Source organism: Phoca vitulina, unplaced genomic scaffold (assembly GCF_004348235.1).
Source record: "Phoca vitulina isolate PV1807 unplaced genomic scaffold, GSC_HSeal_1.0 scaffold19, whole genome shotgun sequence".
Classification (NCBI taxonomy): Eukaryota; Metazoa; Chordata; class Mammalia; order Carnivora; family Phocidae; genus Phoca; species Phoca vitulina.
Window position 1 is genome coordinate 30,458,796 of NW_022589722.1, and position 25,745 is coordinate 30,484,540.

At 56.7% G+C, this 25,745-nt stretch overlaps 1 protein-coding gene across 5 annotated transcripts in view; it reads right to left on the reverse strand.

Moving 5' to 3' along the window:
- KIAA0930 (KIAA0930 ortholog) overlaps positions 1-25,649 on the reverse strand; it is a 37,730-nt gene extending 12,081 nt beyond the window's left edge. The window contains exons 1-5 of one of the 5 annotated variants that reach the window (XM_032416320.1): positions 25,514-25,649; positions 4,330-4,481; positions 1,012-1,137; positions 851-928; positions 427-528 (exon numbers count right to left, since the gene is read on the reverse strand). In XM_032416320.1, the coding sequence (XP_032272211.1) occupies positions 427-528; positions 851-928; positions 1,012-1,137; positions 4,330-4,481; positions 25,514-25,577 (522 nt within the window). In that variant the 5' untranslated portion in view covers positions 25,578-25,649. The other 4 variants (XM_032416323.1, XM_032416322.1, XM_032416321.1 and 1 more) reach the window with 4 other exon arrangements.
- Positions 25,650-25,745: the final 96 nt, after the last annotated feature.

A 25,745-nucleotide genomic window follows, 5' to 3' on the forward strand; every position in this document is an offset into this window, starting at 1 on the left:
GTCACTTTCTGCCATGAGTCCCAGTTTTCCCAGCCTGAAAACAGAAGCTTGGCCCAGAAACTCCCACAGCCCCGCCCCCTCTGACACCCTAGCATCCCGTGGCGTGGAGGCACTTGTTTGGAGGTTTATGGCCATCCTAATGTCTCCTTCTGCCCGGGCAGCCCTTGCATATAGGAGTTTATGACGCATTTTCCCATTCACGAGCTGGTGTGATCTTCGACCCTGATGGGTAAGTAGGCCACGTGATCATGACGCTCATTTTACAGCTGAGAAAACAGGCTCGGAGCTAGGTGAACCCCACTGGCCCCAGTCCAGCGCCAGGAAGAGCGGGGGCCACAGGGATAGGAGTCAGGATCGCCCCACTCCCCACTGCCCTCGCGGCCCTGACGAGGGCCTGGGGAGACATGCTGGGCACGAGCAGCTCACCTCCTCGAAGCTGTCGATCATGAAGAAGATGTTGGGGTAGCTGATCTTGGATTCTTCCCCCTTGCTGTCCATGGGGTGTTTACTGGGGGACGCAAACACTTGCTGAAAGGAAGGGGATTTGAAGGACTGAGTGAGGCGAGGCCCTGCCCTGCACCCAGGCCCACAGCCACTCAAGGGACAGGTCACTGTGGTCACACGGCTCAGAGCCAGGCCAAAGCCAGAGGGAACCACTCTGCGAGGAGCTAGACGGGTTTCTGGTCAGACCTGCCCCTCCAGGCAGGGAAGCGAGGAGGAGGAGGAGGAGGAGGAGGAGGAGGAGGAGGAGGGAGGGAGGGGAGGACTTGTCTCCCCCACCCAAACGCTGAGCAGCCACAGGGCTGCCATTTCTGGGCTGAGCTAGCAGTCAGGGGGCCTGGGGGCTTACCTGGGATTTCTTCTTATGGATGTGGATGTCCCCCCCATCAGCGCGTGTGCACACGGCACAGGTCACCATGTAGTCCAGCTGGAAGAGAGCGCGCAGGACAGCATGCGTGGAGGGGTCTGCCCGGCCGCCCGCAGGGGCCCCGGCCCCACCACGCCCTGTACCTTCTGCAGGATGAGGTTCAGGCAGACACTCTCCTCCCAGTCGATGTCAGGGTCTCCAAGGCCCGGCAGCTTCTTGGAGTCACGCCGGTACACCTCCACCTCCACCTCGGGCTCAGCCTCGGCCAGCTGGGGGGGACAGGGCGCAGGTGAGTCCTGGCGCCTCCTGCCCGACTACTGCGTGGGCAGCTGCTCACACAGACATGGACTCCAGCCTGGCTTCTCGGTCTCCAGCTATGTGACCCCAAGTTAATTAAGAAGGGAGCCTCCGAGGTGGTCCCTCGGGCCCTGCAGCAGGGCATGGGGATCCCAGCCTCCTGTCCCACGCACACTGCTTCTGTTCAACCTGCCTGGAGGTGGCCGTCCACCCATCCGCCCACCACCACCACCACCGGCCTAACACAGGAAGCCCGCAGGTTGCTATGGCAACTGGGTACCAGCTCAGCTGCAGGCTGGGGAGGGGGCGGGAGGTGGCCCTGGCTGGCCGCAGAGAGCCCGCAGTGCGCAGGCGCCTGCCTGGGGCTCTCCTTGCTTTCTGTTCTTCTGAGTGGTGGGGGCAGAGAGGCTGCTGGGCCACGGCTGTCCGGTCTCCCCATTTGCCCCTCCCTGCCCACCCTGCACCCTTCAGGCCTGCAGGGTCTCCCCACATCGCTGCCCACCCCCTGCCCTCCAAACACTACAGACACGGTCCCCTTTTGTAGGTGCCGGGTCACGTGTGTGCCTGGCGCCCCCCCACCCCTCCCAACACCTCCTAGGCTAGTCCCTCCAGTGGGAATGTCCTTAGGCCACCGTGGACCCCTCTCTCTGTCCTACAACACTGAGGCCCGATGTCACAGCTTTGTCTGTGTGGGCTCCCGGCTGTCCCCCGTTCTCTCACTACCGCAGCACTGACCACTCTGTGATCACTCACGATGCTGTCTGCTCCCTGAGGACAGGGCCAGGTCTGAGTCATTCCTGGGCTCCCAGTGCTGGGGGGAGGGGCATCTGCCTACAGCTCACTGCAGTGTTCGATGGAACATTCTAGCAAGTCAACAGCTGGACTGCCACATGCCCCTGTGTACTCAGGCTCCCCGGGCTGACCTCAACACCCCCAAACCTTCCAGGAAGTTTGCACATGGTCCCAGGACTCCTGCTCCAAACTCCTCAGTTCTGGATCCGGGGAACTTTTCTTCCTACCTCTTCACCTGGCCTCTCCCTTCTCCTGCCTCCTGGAGAATTCCAGGTGGGCTGGGCTAAGAAAATCATCCCTAACCAGAGCTGGGGCCTCTCCCGGCACCAAAATTCAAGGTCCAGCTATCTCAGATCCTTATTAGAGCCTCTGGTCTCAGCAGGCTGCCTTTGGGAAAAGATCAAGATTTTGCAAACAAACAAACAAAAAAACCCCCAAAACCCAAACAAACAAAACCCAGAGTCTGCAGCACATGCCACAGGCTGCCCCCTCGCTGCTTGCCCTTGGGCTGAAAGCTCCCCGTTCCAGTTCTGCAGGTGAGCCCTGGCGGTAGGAGCCCGTGCCCCAGGGCCAAGCTGAGAGAGGACAGCATGCCCACAGTGGGCGTCCCTGGCAGTGAGGCTCCCTAGGTGCTCACCGCCCTCTGCCAGGAGACTCACGTGCTCACACCATCCCACGCATCTGGCCTCCCACGTGTGCGCAATGAGAGGACCTTAACCTCACTGAGCATCTGCCCAGCCCCCTTCCCAGGACAGGCTGAGCCGCGGAGTCACAGGGCAAGTCGGGGGAGACAAAGCTGGAAAAGCTGGTCTCCCAGCTGCACCCCTAGACAGGGCAGGCATGGTGAGCAGGTACTGAGGAGCTCTGGGCCAGGCTCCCGAGGTGCTCAGCTCATGGATCTCTCCACCAATACCTGCTCCCCCCACCCCCAATTCTACCCATTGGGGCCCTCTCTTCATCCCTGCCAGAGGGCACCCCCTGCCCACGCTGAGTACAGCCTGGGTCCCTGCCCACCACTGAGGCTGCTCTACCCACGCCTTCCCAGCCTCTGGTCACAGGTCCAACGGCCCATCCCCCTTCTCATCCTGCTGGACTTGGCTCCTCAGGTCCCGCGTCCCCGCTGGTCATGCCCTCTCCTCCTGGCACCCCACCTGGCCAGCCGCTCAGTCTCCTGCTGGTCCCTCCAGGGTCAGCTAACTCAGAGCTCTGTCCTAGGCATCTGTGACTGTCACACCTCCAAGTCTCCCTCCTCTTCCCACAAATTCCCATGGCCCCAGGTACCATCTTGGAGCCAATGGTCCTAGACCTCTGCCTCTGTCCCTGGCCTCTCTGCTGAGTTTCAACCCACAGGAGATCTGCCACTGGAGGACATCCCCGTCTGGATGGCCCACTGGCGCCTAAGACTCAACCTGTCCAACACCGAACCCTGTCCTGTGACGGCACCAGACTCACCCTGAGCCCACGGCAGACCAGCTCTCTGGCTGCCAACATGCAAGTCACTGTGTCTCCTTTGCAGCGGGCACCAGGCCTGTCCATGTGCAGGACACCTAGGCTGTATGTGACCAGCTCCAAGAACAGGCACACAGCAGGGAAAGGGCTCCATGCACTTGACACACAGGCAAGCTCACAAGCCGTGGCCCAGGGGTCAGAGGGCACTGGCCTTGGGGCCAAGGTGGCTGTGAGTTCCATACCTGCCTCCAGAGCCCTCCCATTTTTGTGATTAAAGGCAAACAGTGCATTCCCCTGTTTGGCATACAGGTTGCTTACACATTTTACAAACTAGTAGCGTTTCTGAAAAACAGAAGGGAACAGGCAAAGGCTGTTTTATTAACTCCTCCACACACCTAAACTCAGTGGACGAAACACCTCAGCTCAGTCACTTTATCCCTGAGACCCTGGTCTCCCCACCTGCCCTGCTGAGTTGCGGGGAGGACACAACAGGTTCGAGAAGGAAAGAGCTCAGCACCGTGCCTGCTGCATGGTGGGGGCTCGGAACTGCCGGGCCTCCTCCTCATCTCCGTGCCCCTGGCCAGGGAGGACCCTGGACTCTGGGCTCGAGGCTTTGCTCTCCCGTTGATTTACTTAACAGTATGCTGGCCAAACCACCTCGCCTCTGAACCTGTCTCCTCAAAGGGACAACAGTGATGTCATCACTGCCTTTCAGGGCCCTGGTGAAGATCAGTAGTAACGTATACGTCCCCCCACCAGCTGGCACCTGTGACCGTCTCCACACGGCTCCTGGCACCCAGTAGGTGCTCAGTGAACAGTGTTTGCCCCTGATGACCTGCTTGAGGTCTGCAGGGAAGCCCACCTGGGCGGCTGAGGGCAGACCCCACAAGGACGCTTGGCTGGGGCCGGAGGGGGCTGCTCACCTTCCTCCCGTCCACGCTGCCCTCGCTGCCCGGGTACGCCAGCTTCCGGCGCACATAGAAAAGCATGTCGTCCTGCCGCGGCGCCCATTTCTCCATGAAGTAGGTAGAGAACATCCAAGTCCAGAAGACGATGCGGTCATCCTTGAAGCACCCTGCCGAGGGAGGCCGGAGAAGAGTGAGAAAGGATGAGTCAACCTGGCCCTTGCATGTGACCTTGGCCAGGCCCTGTCTCCCCCTCCTCCCCACCCCCAACCTACATTTCTGGTCAGAGGTCTGCTGGGGCTCCGTGATGTCCAGAGCCCCCTGCTCCCTCACCGCCCCCCCCATGCCCTCCTAGCCAGGGGACAGGGGCTCAAGGACACCTCCCGGCAGGCCCAATGCCTCCGCCCAGAGAGCCTGAGCGAGAGCCCCGGGCCCCAGCCCCACAGCCCGGCAACTCCAGCGTGGATGAATCAGCAGCTTCGTTGGGCAGGAAAGCCCTAACAAGAGGCGAGAGGCGGCGTCACTGGCTGGCTGGGCTGGGAGCAGACGGCTCTGGAGGGAGCTCCAGAGGCGGGCACCACCCTCGGCCAGCATCCCCCACCCCCGCCCCAGGCTGCGGCAATTCCCCCGGAGAACCGGACTTAAAGGAACAGCGGCCTGTGCCAGCCAGCCTAGGCTGCCGGCAGACAGCAGGGAAGGCACCCACCCCCTCCCTCACCCCTGCGTGTAGTGGAGCCTGTCATCAGCCAGATCTGTTCTCCCTTGATCTTCCTTGGCAGGCGGGGGACGGCTCTTCTTTTTATTACAGATACTGTTTCTTTAGGATCCGTAAATCTCTGTCGTAATCCTGCCCGCAGGAGGAGAAAAAGCCCACGGGCTCTGGTGGGAAAGACCCGGGTTTCTGCTCCCACTCCGCCGCTTGCTGAGGGACGGCAGGCAGGCCGTCTGGCCTCTCTGGTCCCCAGGTTCCTCAGTGAATGTCGACCGCCCGACACCTGGCAGGGAACTGGCACAGACAGAGCCCGGGCCTGGCACAGAGCAGGCTCAACCCACGTGGGCTTCCTCCCTATCTGGGCAGATCCGACGCAGTTTCGAGATACGCGACGGAGCTATTTCTTATAATCAAAATATGAAATTGTTGCTGGTTTCTTCCTCTCTTCTCCAGAAAATACTTTACCACTGTGACCTAGTCCTCGTACTTTGGCGGCAGAAGGACCTAATCCCCACCCTTAGAGATGGGGAACCTGAGAGCCTGCCGGTGCTGGGCCCCCTCCCTGCCATCACAGGCAGTTCAGCGGCCCCACCAGGTCCCCTGACTCGCCTCCTGGGGGCTCAGCCATTAGGCTTTGGAAGACGGGGTCGCTTGCAGAAAGCCCAGGCTTTGTTCATTTCAGCCACACAGCGACCAAAGAACCCGGGCTCCAAACCAGCCCGTGCCCCCTGCCTGGCCACTGCCCGCAGCCTGTGGCCCACACCCCCGCCCCACCCTGCGTGGCTCCCAGGGGGAGGAAAACAGAAGGGGTCTTCCGATCAGGGGTCCGGGTCAGTGGGCCTGCCTGTCGGCCCCAGGGTGGAACCAAGCCCCCTGTCTGCGTCATCCTGCATCACTCCTTAGAGGTTCCTGCCACGCTCTGACAACAGGATGTCACACCACCACAGATCCCCTGCAAAGGTGAGCAAAGGCGCCCTCCCTGCGGGTCCCGGGAAGCCCCCCAGAAGCATCTCTGCTGTGATGAGCAGGGGTCACGGCTCAAACCTCCCCACCCGCCACAGAGACGCAGAGGGTCGCCACCAGTGTGTCCTCAGGGCCAGGTGCTGTCTTCCGCAGGTGATCCCTTTCGTTGTGCTAACAGAAGTCACCTGGTAGTAGCCCCGTGGTAGCCAGGCGCCCAGTCAGCGTCGACGATGATGAGCAGAGCATCAGCTGCGATTCGAGACGCGCTAGCCTCCTGTGGGCCCCGGGCCACACACGCCACGCAGGTTATCACCTTCAGCTGTCATCACTGCCCCCAGCACAAAAGAGACCGGCCCTCAAGAGGTTCAAGGACGCTCTCAAGTTCACAGAGTTAGAGACTGCTGAGGCCCTCGGACCTGTCCGACCCCGCACTCCCGCTCCGGAAAAATGCTCCGCGCTACGCTCAGCAACCTGGCGAGATGAAGGAACCGGATGCTCCCCACCACTGCCTGGCGAGCAGCTGTCCCGCCCCGGGAGCGCCGTGGACCCCGGGAGCGCCGTGGACCCCGGGAGCGCCGTGGGCGGGACGGCTTCCCAGGCTGGGGGATGAGGGGTCTGGTTTCAAGAGGAAGTTCTGGATGTGGCACAAAATATGCACGCGTGTGCTCTCTATCAGCCTACGCGCCCAGCGGGGGCCACTCGAGGGGTCCCGTTTCCCTGCCTGACAGCGCCAAGAACACCTTCTCCACAGCTCACCCACCCCGGGTCATGAGGACAGTCTGCAGGCCCCAGGGGCCAGAACCACACTGCCGGCCAGCATTTATTCCAAGGCCGCCCTCCCTCTCTGGGCCACACCCAAACAAGATCTCGGAGGGGGCTGGTGCCAGGCCCACGCCAGTTCCACCACACAAACGCTCCCCACCAAACTCCCAGCAACCAGAGGCCGAGTCCTTCTCCCCACCCTCACTGCCAGCCCTGGCCTGAGCGAGCACCACCTCAGCCCCGACAGCCCACCTTTTATTTAAGCATCTTTCCCTGCCTGCCTTAGAGCCTTCCCATGGAATTCTGAATAAAACCCAGAGTTCTCACCGATGCTGCATGACAGCCCCGTCCCCACTCCGTCCCCGGTCACCGGCCTCCAGGGCACGCTGACCTGAGCCCTCACCCCCTCGGGCGCTTTGTCCCTGCTGCTCCTCAGCCTCCACTCCTCTGCCCTGGGACCCCAGCCCAGGCAGCTCCTCACTGCATCTCTCTTAAGCTGCAATGTCGCCTCTTCACGGAACCTCTCCTGATCCCATACTAGACGTGCCCCCTGGGTTCTCCCTGTCACATCATCTGGTTTTACTGCAGTCACAAGCTCATCACCCCTGGTGTTTTCAAGTTTGCTGTCTGTCCCCTGCAGCAGGAAAGCGTCCCAGGAGTCGGGACCACCAGACCTCAGAGCCCAGCAAAGTGCCGGGCATGCAGCAGGCACTCCATAAGTGCTGGCTAAATAAACAGCTTAGCCCAACTGAACAGGCTCAGGGAGGGGGCAACTTGCCCAGGGGCCCACAGTCGGGAGGTGGCCCAGCCAGGGCCATCCACCTGAAGCCTGGGCCACCTTCTGTCAGCCACAGGGCCTGACTTAAGAAATATCTCCCAAAAGAGCCCTCTGCGTGCAAGCCCCCCTCGCCGGGCTCTCCGGGGCCTGAAGCGATGACTCCACACTCAGACCGTGGGGAGCTGCATGGGGCGGCGGGTGGGCCTACCGCGTGCGCTGAGAAGGTTCAATGGGAGAGAAGAGGAGCGGGTGTCCAGCCTGGGCCGACCCTCACCCAGGCCTCCCAGAGCACCTGCTGCCACGGGGCGCCCAGCACCTGCGAGTTAGGAGACCCGGCGCCAGGGAGCTCCGAACGCAACAAGGGGCTTAGAGACTCGCCGCCCGCTGTGGAATGCCGCACAGACAGAATTCATGAACGTTACTATTTCAGTTCCGGCATGACCAGCCCAGCAGGAAGACAGTCAAACTCCAACACACCTCCCTCTAACACGAGGTGAAGAAGGCCCATCGCAAGACGGAAGAGGCGTTCAAGGCAAAGAGCCGCCAGGACAAGCACCAGAAGGGGCCGTGGCATCACCATGGTGGAACAGGCCCGCAAGACCATCTCGACACCCGGGAAATCACAAAGGTCAAGAGCTGCCCTCCTCGACATCTAAAACTGCCCTCTTGTCCAAGAGAGGCATCCCTGAAATGAAAGGTAGCGTGAAAATCTGGGGAGAGCAAGGCGAGGTTAAGTAACAGGTGTCCGTAATATACAAAGAACTCAGATCACAGCAAGTGATGAAAGGAAATGCCTACCGACCCTAACAGACAAATGGGTAACATACCAAAAAGGAAATGTAACTGGTTAACAAAAATGTGGGAAAACACGAATCTCACAAGTAATCAAAAATTCATTACAAACAACAAGCTGTCATTTTGGAAAGGGCAAATTTGGTATTTACAAAAATCCCACTTCGGAAAATGGGCAGCTTCTTATAAACATCTATTTGCCGGTGATTCAGCCACTCCTAGGGACGTACCCGGGAGAAATGAAGCAAGTGTCTCTGTAAACACTGGTACACAGATATTCCTAGAAGGTTTATTCATAATAGCCCCAAACTGGAAACCCGGAGAGTGGACACGTGACACAGCCCCTCGGTGGAGGGTTACTGGCAGTAAAACCAAACTACTGAGCCACACGATACCACATGACACCGCGGGTGGATCTCAGAGCCGGCTGAAGGCAGACACAGAAGGCTAGGTACGGGGCTTCTGCCCACAGTGACAAAAAGCAGATCGGGGGCGCCTGGGGGGCTCAGTCGGTTAAGCATCTGCCTTCGGCTCAGGTCATGATCCCGGGGTCCTCGGATCGAGCCCTGTGTCTGGCTCCCTGCTCAGCGAGGAGCCTGCTTCTCCCTTGCCCTCTGCCACTCCCCCTGCTTGTGCTCTCTCGCTCTCTCTCTCAAATAAATAAATAAAACCTTAAAAAAAAAAAAAACAGATCAGTGGTTGTCCCCACGCATTGTTTCTCATGCTGGTGGTTTCACAGGTTCATACAGCCAGCAAAACTCATCCAAGTGGCCACGTGGACCACTTTGTCTTACGTGAATCACGCTCTAATAATGATAAAAAGTTGTTAAGAGCAAAGCTGGCAAGGGCGCGCTGCCCTGGGATGCTCATATATTGCTGGAGAACAAACCACTCTTGCCTTTGTGAAAAGTAAACGGACATTCTCCTACTTCTATGAATCTACTTTATGCAAGAGAAGTAAAAACAAACACAAAAATAAAAGGCGTGTGCACAAACCTCTTTCCTATGGTTTTACATGAGAGCCAGTAATGTAACCCCAACGATAAGGGGAAAAAGGAAAATAACATTCTGTGCTGACATTCAATCTAGTGAGTTACGATCCATCTGCTAAGCCAAGTCTTCGTCCCTCCTCGAGAAGGATGCCTATGAAGAGCACAGGCGGATCCACGGGCTGTGTGCAATCCGATGCTCGGGGAAGAGCAGAGCTTCAGCTGCGGACACGCGCAGACACACGGATACAGCTGCCTGGGCCACATGGGAACCAGCAGCAAACACGCCAGAGTGACAGGGGCTGCTGAGCCTGACCGGGAATAGCCTCCCTTTTCTCCTTCTCTGACTCTCAGTATTGGTAACAGGCCAGTGATACCTCCTCTTCCGTGAACGCACAACGTCCGATGCATGTCATCAGGCTGATGAAAGAGATGCTCCACGTCCAAAGCGAGGGGCGAGGGTGAGACCGGGGGAGAATTCAGGCTCCTGGAGGCACAGAGCAGCGTCTGGATCTGCAGTCAGGCACACCTGGGTTCAGGTCCCGACTCGACTCTGCACGAGCTGGGCAGCCACTCCACGCAACCTCTCTGAATCTCAGTGACTCCATCCATAAGATGGGTCTAACCTGCCACCCTCCCAGAATCGATGGTGAGGACCGGGTGAGAGGCCGACAGGAACGTCCTTTGTAAACGGTAGAGTCCCATCCACATGTGGGTTCGTGGGGACATCCTGCACTGCTGCTCTGCGTGTCTCTGTCCACGACGTGGCCTTTCCCCAGGCCTGCCCAGCAAGAGATGCCCTGGGTCACAGCCCAGGCAGCTGCCACCCTGGCAGAGAGGTCCCTAACCTCCCCAACTCTCTCCGACCGTCTCCTTGCCATCTGGCTGCTGTGGCAGGAGGTTTTCAGGACCCTTGAATCCAGTGGACAGACTTGTGGGACAGAGGCAGCCCCTGATGCGGAGCAGCTCACCTGGGCCCCGCCACGGACCTCCACGCCTGAGGGCCCACCTTCCCTGCTGGCCTGGGGTCCTACAGCAGCATTCTAATGGTCTCCTTCTCATTATTCGTGGTAGTTATGTTCTGCAAAGTAGCCAAAGACATAGGATGAGCTCTACCACACCTATGCTCCTAAGGGAATATAGGAGGAGGTTCCTGCAAAGCCTCTGGACACACTTCCACCAACCAATCAGCACATAACCTTGTTTTATGTGTGTTTGTTTCGTGACACCTGATTTCATATAGAGTTGGTTTGCACTATAACTTGTGCCTGAACGAGTCTAAAACTGGTTATCTTCTCCACAAGGGCTGGTCGCAGCCCTCTCGTGCCTGGGACAGACTCCAGCATTATGCCTGGGGCCACTTTAAACAGCAAAATCACCAACACGGTGCACAAAAGTGCAAAATACAAGCACTAAATAGTCCCCAAACAGACCCTTGTGTACCACATGAGCTGATATGAGGCCAAGCATCACCTTGTTTGACCTCGGGGGGAATGTGCGCCCACTGAGCTCCTCAAATTTTTCACCGCTTTGTGCATGTCTGTAATAAACCTCAAAAGTGCTGTAAGTACTGATTTGGGGGCTACAAGTAAATTTTAGCAAGCAGATGAATTTGCAAACACGGAATCCACACATAATGAGGATGGACTGTATCAGAAAAACTGGTATCTGTCAGCTCCAAAGGGGCCACGAGGATCCAGCTGCCTCCCCTGCCTCGAGCAAATTATTTTCCATTAACCAGACCTTTGAAAAATCATGAATTAGATTTTGGAAGGCATTCCTTGAAACCAACCCAGTCTTCTTCAAGACCATTAAACCACACAATTAAGCAAGGTACATAATGCCCTAATTAAAACAGTTTACGGGGGTGCTGGGGTGGCTCAGTCGGTTAGGCGTCTTACTCTTGATCTCAGCTCAAGTCTCGATCTCAGCGTTGTGAGTTCAAGCCCCATGGTGGGCTCCATTCTGGGAGCCTACTTTAAACAAACAAACAAACAAACCAGTTTATAGCTATTAAAAATGAAGACCATTGTATTACAGTAGAGGAAACTGTCCAAGAACCACTTCTAAAAAAGGTACTTTGGAGTAGTAGGCCAAAAGATGTTTTTGAGAGGGCAATTCTACCAGATCCTCAAGAAACAGCTCCAATGCTACTCACACATTTTTAGAGCCTAAGAAATTTGCACATTCTTTTTAACAAGGAGGCATAATGTTGATTCCAAAAATAGAGCATGCACACACACACACATACGAAGAAAGTATGAGTGAGTTCTAATCTCACTCACAGATAGAAACATAAAAATCTTAAATACAATATGAAAAAGAACCCAGCAATCCAGTAAAAGTATATCCCATTTCCAAGCAGGATTTAATTCAGGAATACAAAAATGGTCCAATATTAGGAAATCTATTCATATACTCACAATATATTTACAGATCAAAAGAAAAATAACACATGATCATTTCCACGATACTGAGAGAACATTCAGTAAGATTCAATACCCTTTCTTGATTTAACAAAAAAAAAAATTCTCCATAAAGTAAGAATAAAGGGTATTTCCTTAAACAGGATCTATAGCTCAAGTAGAAAAAGAAACAAGTTAAATATTATCACAATTCACTATGATTAACATTGTTCTAAAGGCACTAGATACACTGCAGTTAGATAATGAAGATATTAAGAATAATAGAAATTGCGAAGATAAGGTAAAATTAACATTACTTACAGATGACGTTATACCTGACTTGCAAAATGCAAAACTCAACTGAAAACAACAGAAGTCATACGTTCAAAGTCACCAGTACATCCAGAAACCAACAGCTTTGAGATAAACCAATATTCCAGTTAGAAGGTATAATGGGAAGAAATATTCTGTTCAGAATTTTTTAAAAAGAAAAAAAAAAAGAGGGGCGCCTGAGTGGCTCAGTCGCTGGGCGTCTGCCTTCGGCTCAGGTCATGATCCCAGGGTCCTGGGATCGAGCCCCACATCCGGCTCCCTGCTCTGAGGGAAGCCTGCTTCTCCCTCTCGCACTCCCCCTGCTTGTGTTCCCTCTCTCGCTGTCTCTCTGTCAAATAAATAAATAAATAAAATCTTTAAAAAGAAAAAAAAAAAAGAAGAGAGACTTGAATGACTGAAGGTTTGCCGACTTCTTAGCTAGGAATATTCAAATCACAGAAGGAGCAACTCCACTAATTTGATAATTTAACATGAGCCAATAGAAAATGCCAAGAGAATGTTTCGGAATAAGCGAGAACAGCCAGGGCAATTCAGAAAGAATGATGTGGGGCCAGGGCTCCTATCAGTATTAAAAAACCACAGCAGAAAGCTAAACCCTCCTGTCACCCCTTGCTGTTACGGACCTAAAACCCCTAAAACTGTGGGATGCCTCTCGCCTCAGCCAGCAAGAAGAACAGAACCGGAGGGAGCAGGGACCTGTAACCCAAAGAATCCTAGCAAACGAAATAGCGAGACTCACCCAACGTGAAAAAACAACAACAACAACAACAAAAACTGAGAAAAGCCCCTTGACCCTATAGCGCCAACCAGAAGCTGACTCCAACAGAAACTTTTCCGTCATTTTCCTGGACAGATTTGGTAATGTACATATTGGTTAATTTCTACCATTGCTTTCTTCCCCCCTGCAGAACAGTGACCGTTTTCTCTGTATCGTTTCATTGATTCTATCTTCAGACAAACCTGGAATCCAACCACGTCCCACAAACCACTCTTCCACCCAGAGCCAAGACACCTATCTCCCACCTGCCTTACTGGTACAGCTTCCTAACTGGTCCTCACACTTCAGTCAGTTCTTGTCACTTCCCTGCTCAAAATCCCCCTTACCTGCCTCCAGCCCTTTACAAGTATCCACCTTCTCCTCGAGGCCTTCCCAAACCACCCCATTTAAAATTACAAACCCCACCCCAAGCATTCCATCCCACTTCCTGCACCCGTCACTACATAACATCATCTCTGTTTTACCTGTTTGCTTTGTTTGCTTTCAGCCTTTTCTTAGGACAGGAGCCAACACACTTCTTCTGTAAAGGTCCAGACAGAAAATATTTTAGGTTCTGCAGACCATATGGTCCTGTCTCAACTACAAAATCACCCCAAGCAATGCGTAAAGAAATGAGCATGGCTGGGTTCCAACCCAAGTTTTTTACAAAAACAGGCAGCCGGCCAGAATTGGCCTGGGGCCATGGTTTGCCTGTCCTACTAGAACTGATCTGCGTTTGAACAGAGATGCCCCCATAAGAATGTAAGCTCCGTGAAGGTATGACTACGTTTCCACTTTGATCATTTTGTTCAGTGCTGTATACTCAAGTCCTAGAATAGTGTCTGGCCCAGAGGAAGCAATAAATTTTGGCCAACGGAACAAGTGACATGAACTCAGTGACTGATGAAGCCAGGATGGTACTGCGCATAAACACACAGATCCATGGACGAGTACAGAAAGTACCGAAACAGAAGACGCACTGTGATTTCGTTTGCATCGAGGTGGCACTTCAAATCAGCAGGATGAAGACGAGCCTCCAGCCACTGGCCTTGGGACAACTGGCTAGCGAGGGGAAAAGAATAAGGCTGGGTCCCTGCTCATGCCAAAATAAATTCCAAAAGATCAAAACATTTAATGTTAAAAGTAAAATCACAGGGAAAAAAAAACTGTGGTAGAATTTTTTTATTCTCTCAAGAGACGAAAAAACCTTTCTAAGTAGAACACCAAAGCTTTCAAGGAAAAGATTCATCAAACTACATAAAAATAAAAAATGTCTATGGGAAAAAAGCCCCACACACGTCATAAACAAAGGAAAAAAAACAATGCGCCAGAAAAACTACTGGAAGTCTTAACTGAGGTCTAATTTCCCTAATAAATAATAAGCTTCCTGTAATGCATATAAAATAAGACAGAACAGAAAGCAAACGGAGATACAAACAGCTTTCTGAACATGAAAATAGGCTCAACTTCACACAGTGAGAGGGATATTCTTTGAAAACCACCAAATTCTCCTTTTCACCTCTCAGATTTGTAAAAAATCAGAACACCTGGCCACACTCCCGGACGGAAGGGAATGTAGAGAATCAGGACCTCGTGTCTGGCTGATAAAAATCTCCACGGAGATGGCAGGCAACAGGACCCACACATGCTCACGCCTTCCACCCGGCAAGTCCACCCCCGAGGGTTTTTTCCAAATTGTGTAATTATGACAGCAGTGTTTGCAAAATACCGCAATGGTCCCGTGCACAGGGAAGTAAGCAGAGGAATCAGAAATCACTTGCAGAATGGGCTGCTCTGTCGTTGTCAAGCAAGAACCGGAACAGCTCTACCTGTGCCAGGAAGGAAAGGTCTCTAGGATAAAGGAATCGGGACAAAGGAGGAGCAGAATGGCGCTAGAGGATCTCACTACTAAAGCCAACAGCTGGCCGGGACCGAGCACGGGCGGGGGAGTGCGGACGCGGAGGAGCGTGGGCGCTGGGTTCCCTCCAGGCTCTGGCAGTTCCAACAGGTGCCAGGCAAGCCCCAAGCCCCTCGAGGCCTGTTTCCCACTCGCAGAACGGTAGTTAGAAGGGAATCCACCTCTCCGGGTGCTGGGAGTTTGAAGGCGCGGGGGGAGCGTGAAGCCTCCTGGGGGGAGCTGGGCCCTGAGCGGGCGCCCAGGTTAACAAGCAATTTTCACGCCACCACCGCGTGGTGTCAGCCTCCCGCGAGAGGCCACAGGGAAAGGAGACTTTGTCACCATGAATCTTCTCATACCCTTTGAATTTGATGCCCTGCAGCCCGTTTACCTATTCAGAAAGTAACAAAAATGTATTTTTTTCCACAAAAATATATATTTTTTTAAAAAGATTTTATTGCTTTATTTGACAGAGAGAGACACAGCGAGAGAGGGAACACAAGCAGGGGGAGTGGGAGAGGGAGAAGCAGGCTTCCCGCGGAGCAGGGAGCCCGATGTGGGGCTCGATCCCAGGACCCCGGGATCATGACCTGAGCCGAAGGCAGCTGCTTAACGACTGAGCCACCCAGGCGCCCCTCCACAAAAATATTTTTAATAACAGTGCAGCTACTTGGAAAAAATGCATAGGATAGAAAGTTTAAAGAGCAGAAAAAAGCAGGCCACAAAACTGTACAGAAATGCCTCCGTGAAAGAAACTGCTGTAAAAACTACGCCTGAGACCGAAGGAAGGAAGGCAAACGCCGTGGAGGTTAGGGTCCAGAGCGCTGGAATTACTCTTCCCGTTGTCCAAACACTCTATGGCATATTTATAAATACCTCGTGAACTTAAATAACACTAACGGTTGTGCCAGGCACTGTGCTAAATACTTACGTTCCCGAGTCAACACTCTGAGAAGCAGGTTTTATTTACCAGTGAGGACACGGGCTGTCCAAGGTCACTGGTACTTGCATCCCCCCGCCCCCCCATCCACACCTGGTCTGGTTTGGAGCAAACACTGACCGAGGGCCACTCAGAGGCCGGGTGCTCAGAGCTGGGCGTGGGACGGCCCTCCCCCTGGAGCTTCAGGGGAGGCACGATGTGTCAACGCCTCACACAAGTGTGTGCGCACTGCCACGTCCCGAGTCTACACGAGTCAGAAGCGCTAGGGAGGCTCCCCATCTGGGGGTTCGAACCGACGGGTGAAGTGGGCGAAGGCAGGGGAAGAGCATTCAAGGCCCTGCTGTGGCTGGGCCAGGGAAAGGTCCCAGGGGGAGCCACAGATGGACAGGACCCCACATCACGGGGCCTCCTCGCTGGGCTGGGGGTTTTGTGTTTATCCTCAGGAGCCTGGGGGCCCCCGAAGGGTCTGGCGGGGAGGGGTGGAGATGGGGTCGCTGCTGTGGGGAGGTGCCTCCCGAGAGCACGCCTGGCTTGGCAGCAGCCTCTGCTCCGCCTGGCCCCCTCCCAAAGGTGGGGGGGGTCAACTGGCCTCTCTGGGGAGAGTCCCAGGCAGCCCTCGGCCCCTGGACACTCCCCCGCACCCCTGCAGCCAGGGCACAATGAATAGGCCTCTGTGGTCCCCTCAATAGGCCTTTCACCAACTCGTGCCTCTCAGTGCTCAGCTGGCTCAAGACCCTCCCTTGGGGCACAAGAGACAAAGACGCTGCCGGGGGCGCCCCGGCTGCAGGAATGAGGCACTTAGATGAGAAGTACTGGTCAGACGGGTCCCCACGTGAGCAAGCCCACGGCTCTGCTCCGGCCTAAGGGAAGCATGGGGTCTCAGGGATGCAAGGTGGCGGGGTCAGGAGTTGCCCAACACCCCTGCCCGGTTCCCTGTCTTCTTGAAGTTTGGGCTCCTTCACCAGATGAGCCAGGTCGTCCAGATAGCCCCCCAGAGTCTGCAGTATGGCCCCCCACCCTTCTTCCCGGACCAAACGCCTGTGCATCCTCAGCCTGCCATCCCCCCACTGACAGGTCTCCACCATGCCCATGCCAGACTCACCCCTGTGTCACCTCAGCTGTCACCTCCCCCACCACCAGCCCCACGCCACGCCTTCCCTGACCCCCATGCCACCTGACCCCTCCCACCTCATGCTACCTCCCCTCTTTCCACCTTCCGGAACACCCTGTGGGGTAAAGTCGCCGTTTTCATTCAGCTGATGAGGAACTGGAGGCTCATGGCTTGAGTCACTGGTCCGATGTCACGCTGCAAGTCTCCTGCCCGGGGCTGCCTTCCCAGCCACAGCCTCCACGCTGGTTCCAAACACCTGAGCATCCCTCCCCGCCAAGACAGGACACCTTGCTGGCAGTGGGACCTGGCACCCGCATAGGGCAGGGCCCACAAGAGCGGGTCGGCGAGGGTTGAACAAATCAATGTGTGAGGATGACAAAGCGCTCTGCAGCTGGCTCAGAGGACAGCCTGGCAGCTCTGAAACTCGTCCAAAGCCTCCACCGCCAAGGGCTTTCCTCCTCCCTGCACCCCCACCCGCAGTCAAGCGCGCAGTGTGGTGAAATCCTTGAAGTACATTTACAACTCTCAGGTCACAGCGGGGGTCACCCCAATAGCCCACTTCCCAGGGGAGGAGACCGAGCCCTGACTCAGGTTACCCAGAAGGACCACGACGGCAGGTGGGGCTGGGATCCAGGCCAGGGTCGATCTGCACCTGCTCCGGGAGCTGCTCTGTGGGAGGCCCCTGGGGCACAGAGGGAAATAAACCCTGACCCTGACCTCAAGGTCGCTCTCTTGAGGTGGGGCATCCGCCAGAGTGGTCCACGGCCCAGTTTCCAAAGGCAATCCTCTGGACTCTCCCAAACGCCAAGGCCTGCAAAGCCCTCGCAGCCCTGTCACTCAACGCCCCACCTCGCTCCCCGCAAACCGTTCCAGCTTCGATCCTGCCAAGCAGTTCGGGGCCAAAAGAGCAGCTCCCCAGTCAATGTCCCACCTCCTGTGGGCTGTGGCCTTATTCAAACTCCTGACTCACTGCTTTGCTCTGACACATTAAACACGGGGCCTGTAAGACAGGCTGCGGGTCTCCCAAGGAACCTGGCTGCTGAGCCGGAGAGCACCACATCCCTGCACCCCGCGGCAGCGAGCGTAGCCAGAGCTCAGAGCCCCGCCGTGGGGGGCCGCTCCCCTCCGCCCCGGGTCAGGAGGAATCCGGAATCGCCCGAGGAGGCCCTGCCAACGGGGCTGGGGGCTCAGGGTGCTGGGACGACAGGGTTCTCGTTTCCCCCTTGTGGAGGGTGGGATATGGGGTTCTTCCTGTTTCTGCCTCTTCCTGTTTCACTTCTGTCGGCCTGAGCCAAAGCACCCGGGTGGCAGTGACCTCCCTGAGGCGTGGTGTCACCGGCCCTGCTTGTCACAGGTGGACACATGCGCCACCCCACGGGCTGAGAACGGCGCTCCAGGTCAACCTGCCTTCCCCCGCTTTGTGTAAGAGGAAACCCAGAGCCGGGGGAAGGGCGTTCACACGCTCACCCCCACAGGCCCCCTGGATTCGGCCCCGGGCCCTGTCACCTGTCCCAGGCAACCTCGTGACACTCTGATTGATGCTCTAGGTCTAGAGGCTGGCCTCTGCCCTAGGTGGAGGCGGGACAGTCATCCTACCCGCACCCTGCCCGCCAGGAGAACACAGACCCAGAGAGCGGCAGGGATTTCCCTACAGCAGCACAGCATTGGGGGAAAATTAAATTTGGAACGTTCTCTGCCCACTTCCCCACTCTGTCTCTGCCAGGGAGGACCCTCTGAGGAATGCCCACTCAAGGGACACCCCCCAAGAAACGATCACCTTGTCACGGCACGGATACCTGTCCACCGACCCCTCCCCCTGCACTGCCCCTGGGCCCCCTCCCTGGGCTGCTCTCATGAAGCAGTCCACCCTGAGCCCACAGGGCATCGGCGGCCCTGAGGGGAGCCTGGGGTGGGGGGAAGCCACACACAGAGCGGGCTGTGCATCCTCAAGGGACTGGCGGCAGAAATCGGCAGAGCAGTGGTCAAGAGAAAGGCAGGGGGTGCCGATTCTTTCAAGGGGTCAGGAAACAGCTGGAGCGGGACCGCCAAGCAGAGACCCAAGAGGCTGAGGCTCTCCAGCAGACCGGCTGAGGGCTGAGGAGTGCAAACCCGGGGTGGGGGTCCTCCCTACTTAGCGGGGTAACGCCTGCTCTTCATCAGAATGTTCTGCTTTCCTCACTTCCTCTGTCCTAAGAACCTGCCCAAGTATAAAAAGCCTTTTTCAAAATTCAAAGCACCTCCAGAAGCAAAGGAGTTTTGCCTTAAAGATAAACAGTAACCGGGGGCACCTGGGTGGCTCAGTCGATTAAGCGTCTGCCTTCGGCTCAGGTCATGATCTCGGGGTTCTGGGATTGAGCCCCATGTCGGGCTCCCTGTTCCGTGGAGTGTCTGCTTTTCCCTCTCCCTCTGCTCCTCCCCCACACCACTCATTCTCTCTCTCTCTCAAATAAATCTTTAAAAAAAAAAAAAAGATAAACAAGTAACCGCAACTCCACCTACAAGACCAAAAATTAAAAACGAAGTCCCCTCTTTCTACTTTTGCCAACAGACATCCCTCAAGTGCAAAGGCTCCTCGCCAAGCTGGGCATCCCCCGACCTCGGCCCTCACCCCTGCGGGATCAACTCTGAAAGCTCCAACCCCTTATCTGCAGGTCCAACAGCAACATCCCAGCCCCGTCTGTGGCCAACAGGGCCCCGGGAGGGCTGTGCTTGAGCTTCTCCCCCTCTATACGCTCCGGCCCTGCCACTGATGGGCCTCCAGCTGCCCCCATGCAGGGGCTCCGGCGGGGAGGGTCAAATCAGGCATTCATTCTGGCCCTTGGGACCCACCTGTGTCGGGGTCCTCTCTGAGCCTCACCCCGCTGTCTGTGAAGCCACAGGGTTAGGCTGGTGGACTTCCGGATCCTTTCTGTCCATCCCGGCTCCCCCCCAAGGTGGGCTGTGACCCAGAAGACATTCTGCTGCCTGAGCCCAAACTGGGAGCCCGGCCGAAGAACTAGATCCAAGCTAAGTTTCCCACAAGATAAGACCCATTCAGTAAATGATGGCATATCCACTCAACCGTCTCGTAGTCATTTAAACGACGTTTAGAGTTTGAACAACATGGAAGATGTTTTAGTAAAATTTTAAGTCAAAAAGCATGACTAAGAAACTTTATGTAGAGAACATCGAGAATTCTTTAAAAAGGCTTTAAAAAGATTGGAAAGCAAGACTTTGCAAAGTTAATGGTTGTCTCTGGGTGATTGGAACTGTAATTTTTTTCCCATTCTCTTAAATTTTCCAGTTTCTATAATGTGGCATGGAACATTTTTTTAATTGGGAAAACATTTGTTTGGGGATTCTGAGGCTGTTTTTTGCCGAGGATCCCGCGTGGGGCCTCTCCTCCGCGGCCTCCCGGCTCAGCCTGTATCCGGGGCCTGCCCGGCTCAGTGAAGGAGGCAAGCTTACGTAAGGCCGGCAGGCACTGCGAGGAGGGGACACAGTGGGGGCAGAATGGCCCTCGCGTGCAGGCCCGGGGGTGCCACACACGCAGCACACTCTGGCCTGGCGGAGACCTCTCTGCAGCTGGGACCCCAGGGCTCTTTAGAGTGCGACGTCCAAAGTCCTCGGGTTTCCCTCAAAGGACGCAGAGTCCCTGCCTCGGGAGAGAACCACAGCACAGCCTCGCAGGCTGCTCCAGCCCCAGAAATGGCCAGAGGCCGGAACCCACAGGCCTTAAAAATAGGCCCAGGAACCGAAAGAGGCACCCCACCACTGCAAACGGTCACACTTCCTCCCACAGCACGGGCCCAGGGCCAGCTCGGCCTCCCTTAGTTGGGTTGGAGGGCTGGGGGCCCCAGGGAGCCTCGGGAGACCCTCCCCAGGGAGTGCACAGCGGGCCGCACCCCAGAGCATGCGTGCAGCCCCAACTCTGTGTGTGGGCACCGGGCCAGGCGCTTTACGTCCTTCCTAATGACAAGCGCAACAGCGAGGATCGGGTCTGACTCTGCCGCGGCTTGGGCTGGGCCCCTACCTGCCATGCCTCGTTCTCTCCTCATGCTGCCCCATGAAGCTGGCACTCCTCATACAATTCCCACAGCCCTCCAGACTCTGTCATCCCCACTGCGCAGAGGCTCAGGCCCCCGGTCTTCCCCTCCAACCTCATCTCCCACCGAAATCCCCCACCCACCATGGATGCCCAGCCGCACTGTACCTAGCAAAACGGTGACGGGCTGGGCCAAGGCTGCACGGTTCGTTTCCCAATTCACAGACCGGCCCTGGGCGCCTGGCGTCTGCGGGTGTTTAGCTAGGAGCAGAGGCTCACTGTAAGGCAGTGTCCCCCTTCACACCTTCTGGCTCATTCCATGAACTCCCTGCAAGATGGCTCTGGGCACCTGACAGGTCTCAGCTGGAACTCCACAGACCCCAGTCCTGCCACCTCCCAGCTACATGACCTTGGGTGAGTCAGCCTGCTTTCCGAAGCTTTGCCTTCCTCATCTGCAAAATGGGCTACTTCCAGAACCTCCTTCTACAGGCAATGCTGTAGCTGCCGGGCGCCTGGCACACAGTGGGCGCGCCGGGTCCGGGGCAGGCCACCCCACTGCAGCCTCCACACTCCCCGAGGCCGGGCCCAGGGCCCACCCACTGCTGCGGCCCCAACTCCCACGCAGCTTCCCTTTCGGCGGGGCCACCCTCTCCTCCTCCACCCAGGCAGGTCCTGCCCTGCCACGGCCCCTCTCAAAGGCCACACCCCGCACGACCCCCCCCATCAGCTATGGGGGCTCCCTCCTCCGTGCCCCCTGAGGGAACCTCTCATACTTCAACTTGGGCCCTTCCTCAATCCACCTGCCTGGGAGCTGTGCACACCTGTGTTGCCCGGGCTGCCGGAACCCCGAGGACAGGTGTGGGCGGGGTCCACCTCTGCTAAGAGCTTAGGCTTAGACAGATTCTGCCACTTCCCAGCCAGGTGACTGGGGACATGTTACTTCACCTCTAAACCTGCCTTTTCTTTGCTCATCAGCACAAAGAGAAGAGTGTAACAATACCCACCTTATAGGACTATTTCAAGAATAAAAGAAAACAGGGAACATGAAACACTCTTTGGCCCCGCAGCCCTGCCACCAGAGAGAGAATGCCCTCGGCCACCTAAAAGGGGGCCAGAGACCAGGCAGGAGCAGCTCTGCCAAGTGCGCGGCCTAGGCAGGGCCCAAAGACGAGCAGCATGCGGGGCCCCTGCCTGTCCGTGATGGACACCAGGTCCCGGGGCCAGGTCAAGTCCACGTGGCCTCGGGGAACATCAGTGGCATGCCGCCCCTGTTGAAAAGGAGCCTTCCTGCCCCAGCGTGCTGGAGACACCCCGGGCCCAGGAGAGAGCCCAAGCCCCAGGAGGAAGGGTCAGGCTATATCTACCCACTTTTGGTCCAGATGTCTCCACCACACAACATCTGGGCATTGGACCTCCTGACTCCTCTCAGCTCAGAGAACCCGGAGCCCCACAGAAGCTCGCTCAGCCAGCCAGCTTGGTTCATCTGTTCCCTGGAATCACAAGCAGTTTCCTGTGGATAAAACCCCCAAATCCTGCTCGGAGCAGCTGCTTCCAGCAGGATCTCTACTTTGGCTGTCACCCGTGCACCTGGCTTCTCTCCCCTACTTAGCTGTGGCCTCCCACAAGGCAGGGTCAGGCCCGATCCCCCCACTTGGCACTCAAAAGATGCTTCCAGCACAGGCGCTGCTGAAGGAAAGATGCAACAGTCGGGTTTGCATCTACAAGGTGCCTTTCATCATGACGGCCGAGTGACAATCCCTCTGTGGGGGGGCCAGTCACTCTCTCCCATCTGAGACAGTCACTGTGACTCCGAAGTGACAACAGTGTGTCTGGGGTCAAGCATCACCACCAGAGGCTCCCTGACACCTTCAAAACAACCTCAGGGAACACGGCATGCTTCTGCATGACCTCAGCTTTAATTACACAGCAACGACAATCTGGGAGGTTTAAATTCCTAAATCTAACAGGTTGTCACAGCTGTAAAGTGGAGAAGAAAGGGGGAGTGAGCTGCCGGCCATGTAAAAGTTCTGGGTTCCCGTCTGGGGGCGCAGGCCAATCACTGGGTCCTAACTGTACTTTGGCATTAGGTCACTATTAAGCTTGGCCCTCTCTGAACATATTTCTCACCTGATAAATGAAAGATGGAAAAATGCGCCCTGCTAAGAGGCTGAGATTCCACTCTCTGCAGACACCCTCACCCTTAATTTACTAGTCCAGAAATTCTCTCATTTGTCTGCTAAATGTTTCCTGGGCACCTGCTCTGCACGTGCCCTGTGCTGGGCACTGAGGAGACACGGCCTGGGCCATGCCCTTGAAGGGCTCACTTGCCGCCTGGGGGGCTCAGTCATACAGGCCTCTGTCCCAATGCCATAATCGGCCCTATCAACCCGCAGACCTGCGCCCGGTACACAGAGCCCAGGCAGCGGGATAGGAAGTGGAGGAAGGGTTCCTAGGAAGTGGCAGCATTGCAGCTGAGGCTTGAAGGGACACCTGTAGGCGTGTGTGGGGCAGGTGAGGAGGGTGTCCTGTGTCCAGGAAAACAGCAGGCCTAAAACACAGTGCATCAGAGCACTGCAGGGACTGAGTTCAGGGGGATAAGCGACGGGGGGACAGGAAGACGGGGGTAAGACAGGAGACCCTGTGTGGGAGGGAGGCCTGGGTGCCAGGACACGAGACCCGGTAACTGCGGGGCACTTCTCCCCAGACACAGCGCAGCAGGCACCGGGAGGCCTAGCTGGGGACGTTTGGGGGGCAGAGGAGGGAAGGGGCAGGCTCTGGGGGCAGGCTGGCCAAGGGTCAATGCCAGTCGTGCCACTTCCTCACTGACCATCTCTAGGCATGTCTCCCCCCTCTCTGTGACACGGAGATGCTATTCCCTTCTGGCAAAGTCAGAATCAAAGTGACAGAGTGGACATAATGTCCTTGCACATAGTAAGCTCTCTGTAAACGCCAGGTGCTAGAATTAATTATTATTGTCCTTAAGGAGTGGCCCTGCAGGCTCCTTGGGACAGGGCCTAACAGGGGAGAGAGGGTGCTCAGAGGTCCGAGGACAGTGGGAGCGTGCTCACAGGGAAGTAGGGAGGGGCTGCCTGGAGCTTCTGAGCAAGCAGGGCTGAGGGGCCTGCAGCAGATGGTCCCTCAGACCCCTCCTATTTCAGACATCCTGTGCCAGGTGGCAGGTGCACCTGCCAGGCTGGCACACGGCCTGGCACACAGTAGGTGCTCAGTGAACGTTTGCTGAATGAACTAACGAGGATCCTTCAACGTCTGTGCAAAACTAAGACATGACACCTTTTTTCAGAAAAGACACCTGAGAACCCCACTTCCTGGTCCATCCTACTTGGTAGGCACAACCCACCCCCCCAACTCCCATGCCTGCCCATGAGGAAAGGTGATTCCTGGGACAGGCTGGGCTGGGTCCGGCTCCCTGAGGGGACAGGTCTTATGCTAAGGTAAGCCTGCCTCCTTCAAAAAGGAGGATTCAAAGTTATTTCCTCTCCTTACTAGCCTCCAGGGCGTGGCCTGCTGAGGGGCCTGGAACCCTAGGGCTGCTGTGACCTTAGAGGGGATGTGTTGGCTCTTTGGGACTCCCCGATGGTGAACCACAAGGGGACAGGTAGAATCTCCAGAGCTGACATTCCCTCCTTCACAACGCTGTCACCTCCACCCCCCACCCCCAGAAATCCCCAGCTCAGACTGGGGATGGGGGAGCTGACAATGTGGTATGAAATCATTCCTGCAGGAAGAAGGGAGGGGTCTTTCCATGGAGAAAATGAAAAACTCACACTACAGGGGAGGGGGCTCCTGGGCTTCAGTCTAGGCAGGATCCATGGGGAGCGATTACCTCACACCCAGCCAAGCAGGGAGACCCCACCCACACCTAACAGTCCCGGGCTCTTCCAAACAATACCAGGCACCCCCACCCCACCCCACCCCACCCCACAGCACATGTAGGACTTGGGGCCCCGGCTGAGCAGGATCACACCCACAGAGGCAGCAGGCCTTGCTCTCTGTGCTAAGTGGGTGGGTTCAGGGGGCCAAGGCCCAACAGGTCTCCAGTTAGAGCTGATGGGGAGGAGGCAAGGCAGTGCGGACAGGTGCGGGAAGACAAAGGCTTCGGGAAGCTGGGGACGGTGGCCAAGGCACGCTTGCAGGGAAATCTGCCCAGAGCCCAAGGGGGCCTGCCCCCCACCCCCGCGATGGGCTCCGGGTCTCCCCAGATCCCACGCCCACACTCCCTGCAGCGGCACAGAAGCCCCGGGGAGGGCTTCCCAGAGAAGGCAGGGACCTGCCACAACCCCGGAGAGGAAGAAGGGTGAACAGACATACTCGAAAGGACAGACAGAGGGAGACACGGAGTGACCCGGGAAAGAGGAAGAGACCCAGGAACATGAGTGTGCGGAGCCGCTCTTGGGACCAAAATCAGAGACCAAGACACAGGGACGCAGGAAAAACCTATACGTGGTGAGCTGGGGGCGCATGGAGGAGGCCACGACACGCAGAGACAGAGACAGAGAGAGACAGACACACGCACAGAGACACACTCAGAGACGGAACACACAGAGACTGAGACGCACGCAGAGACGGAAACACAGAGAGACCGAGACGCACGCAGAGACCGAGACAGGCACAGAGACGGAGACACAGAGACAGAGACACACGCAGTGACGGAGACCCGCGCGGAGACCCCGGAGGCGCGCACTCCCCCGGCGCTGGCGGCCCCGGCCCGCCCCACTCACCGAGGCCGCAGACCTCACGGCGCAGGCTGAGGCGGCCGCGCTCCTCGGCTATGGCGCGCAGCATGCGCTGCAGCGACCGCTCCTCGGCCTCCGCGCCGCCCGCAGGCTCAGGGGAGGCGGCGGCAGCGGCGGGGAGGGCGGGCGGCCCGGCACGGAGCCCCGCGGGCGCGGGCGCCGAGGCGCAGGCCCGGCCCGGCGGCCGCGCAGAGGCCATGCCGGGCCCCGGCTCATC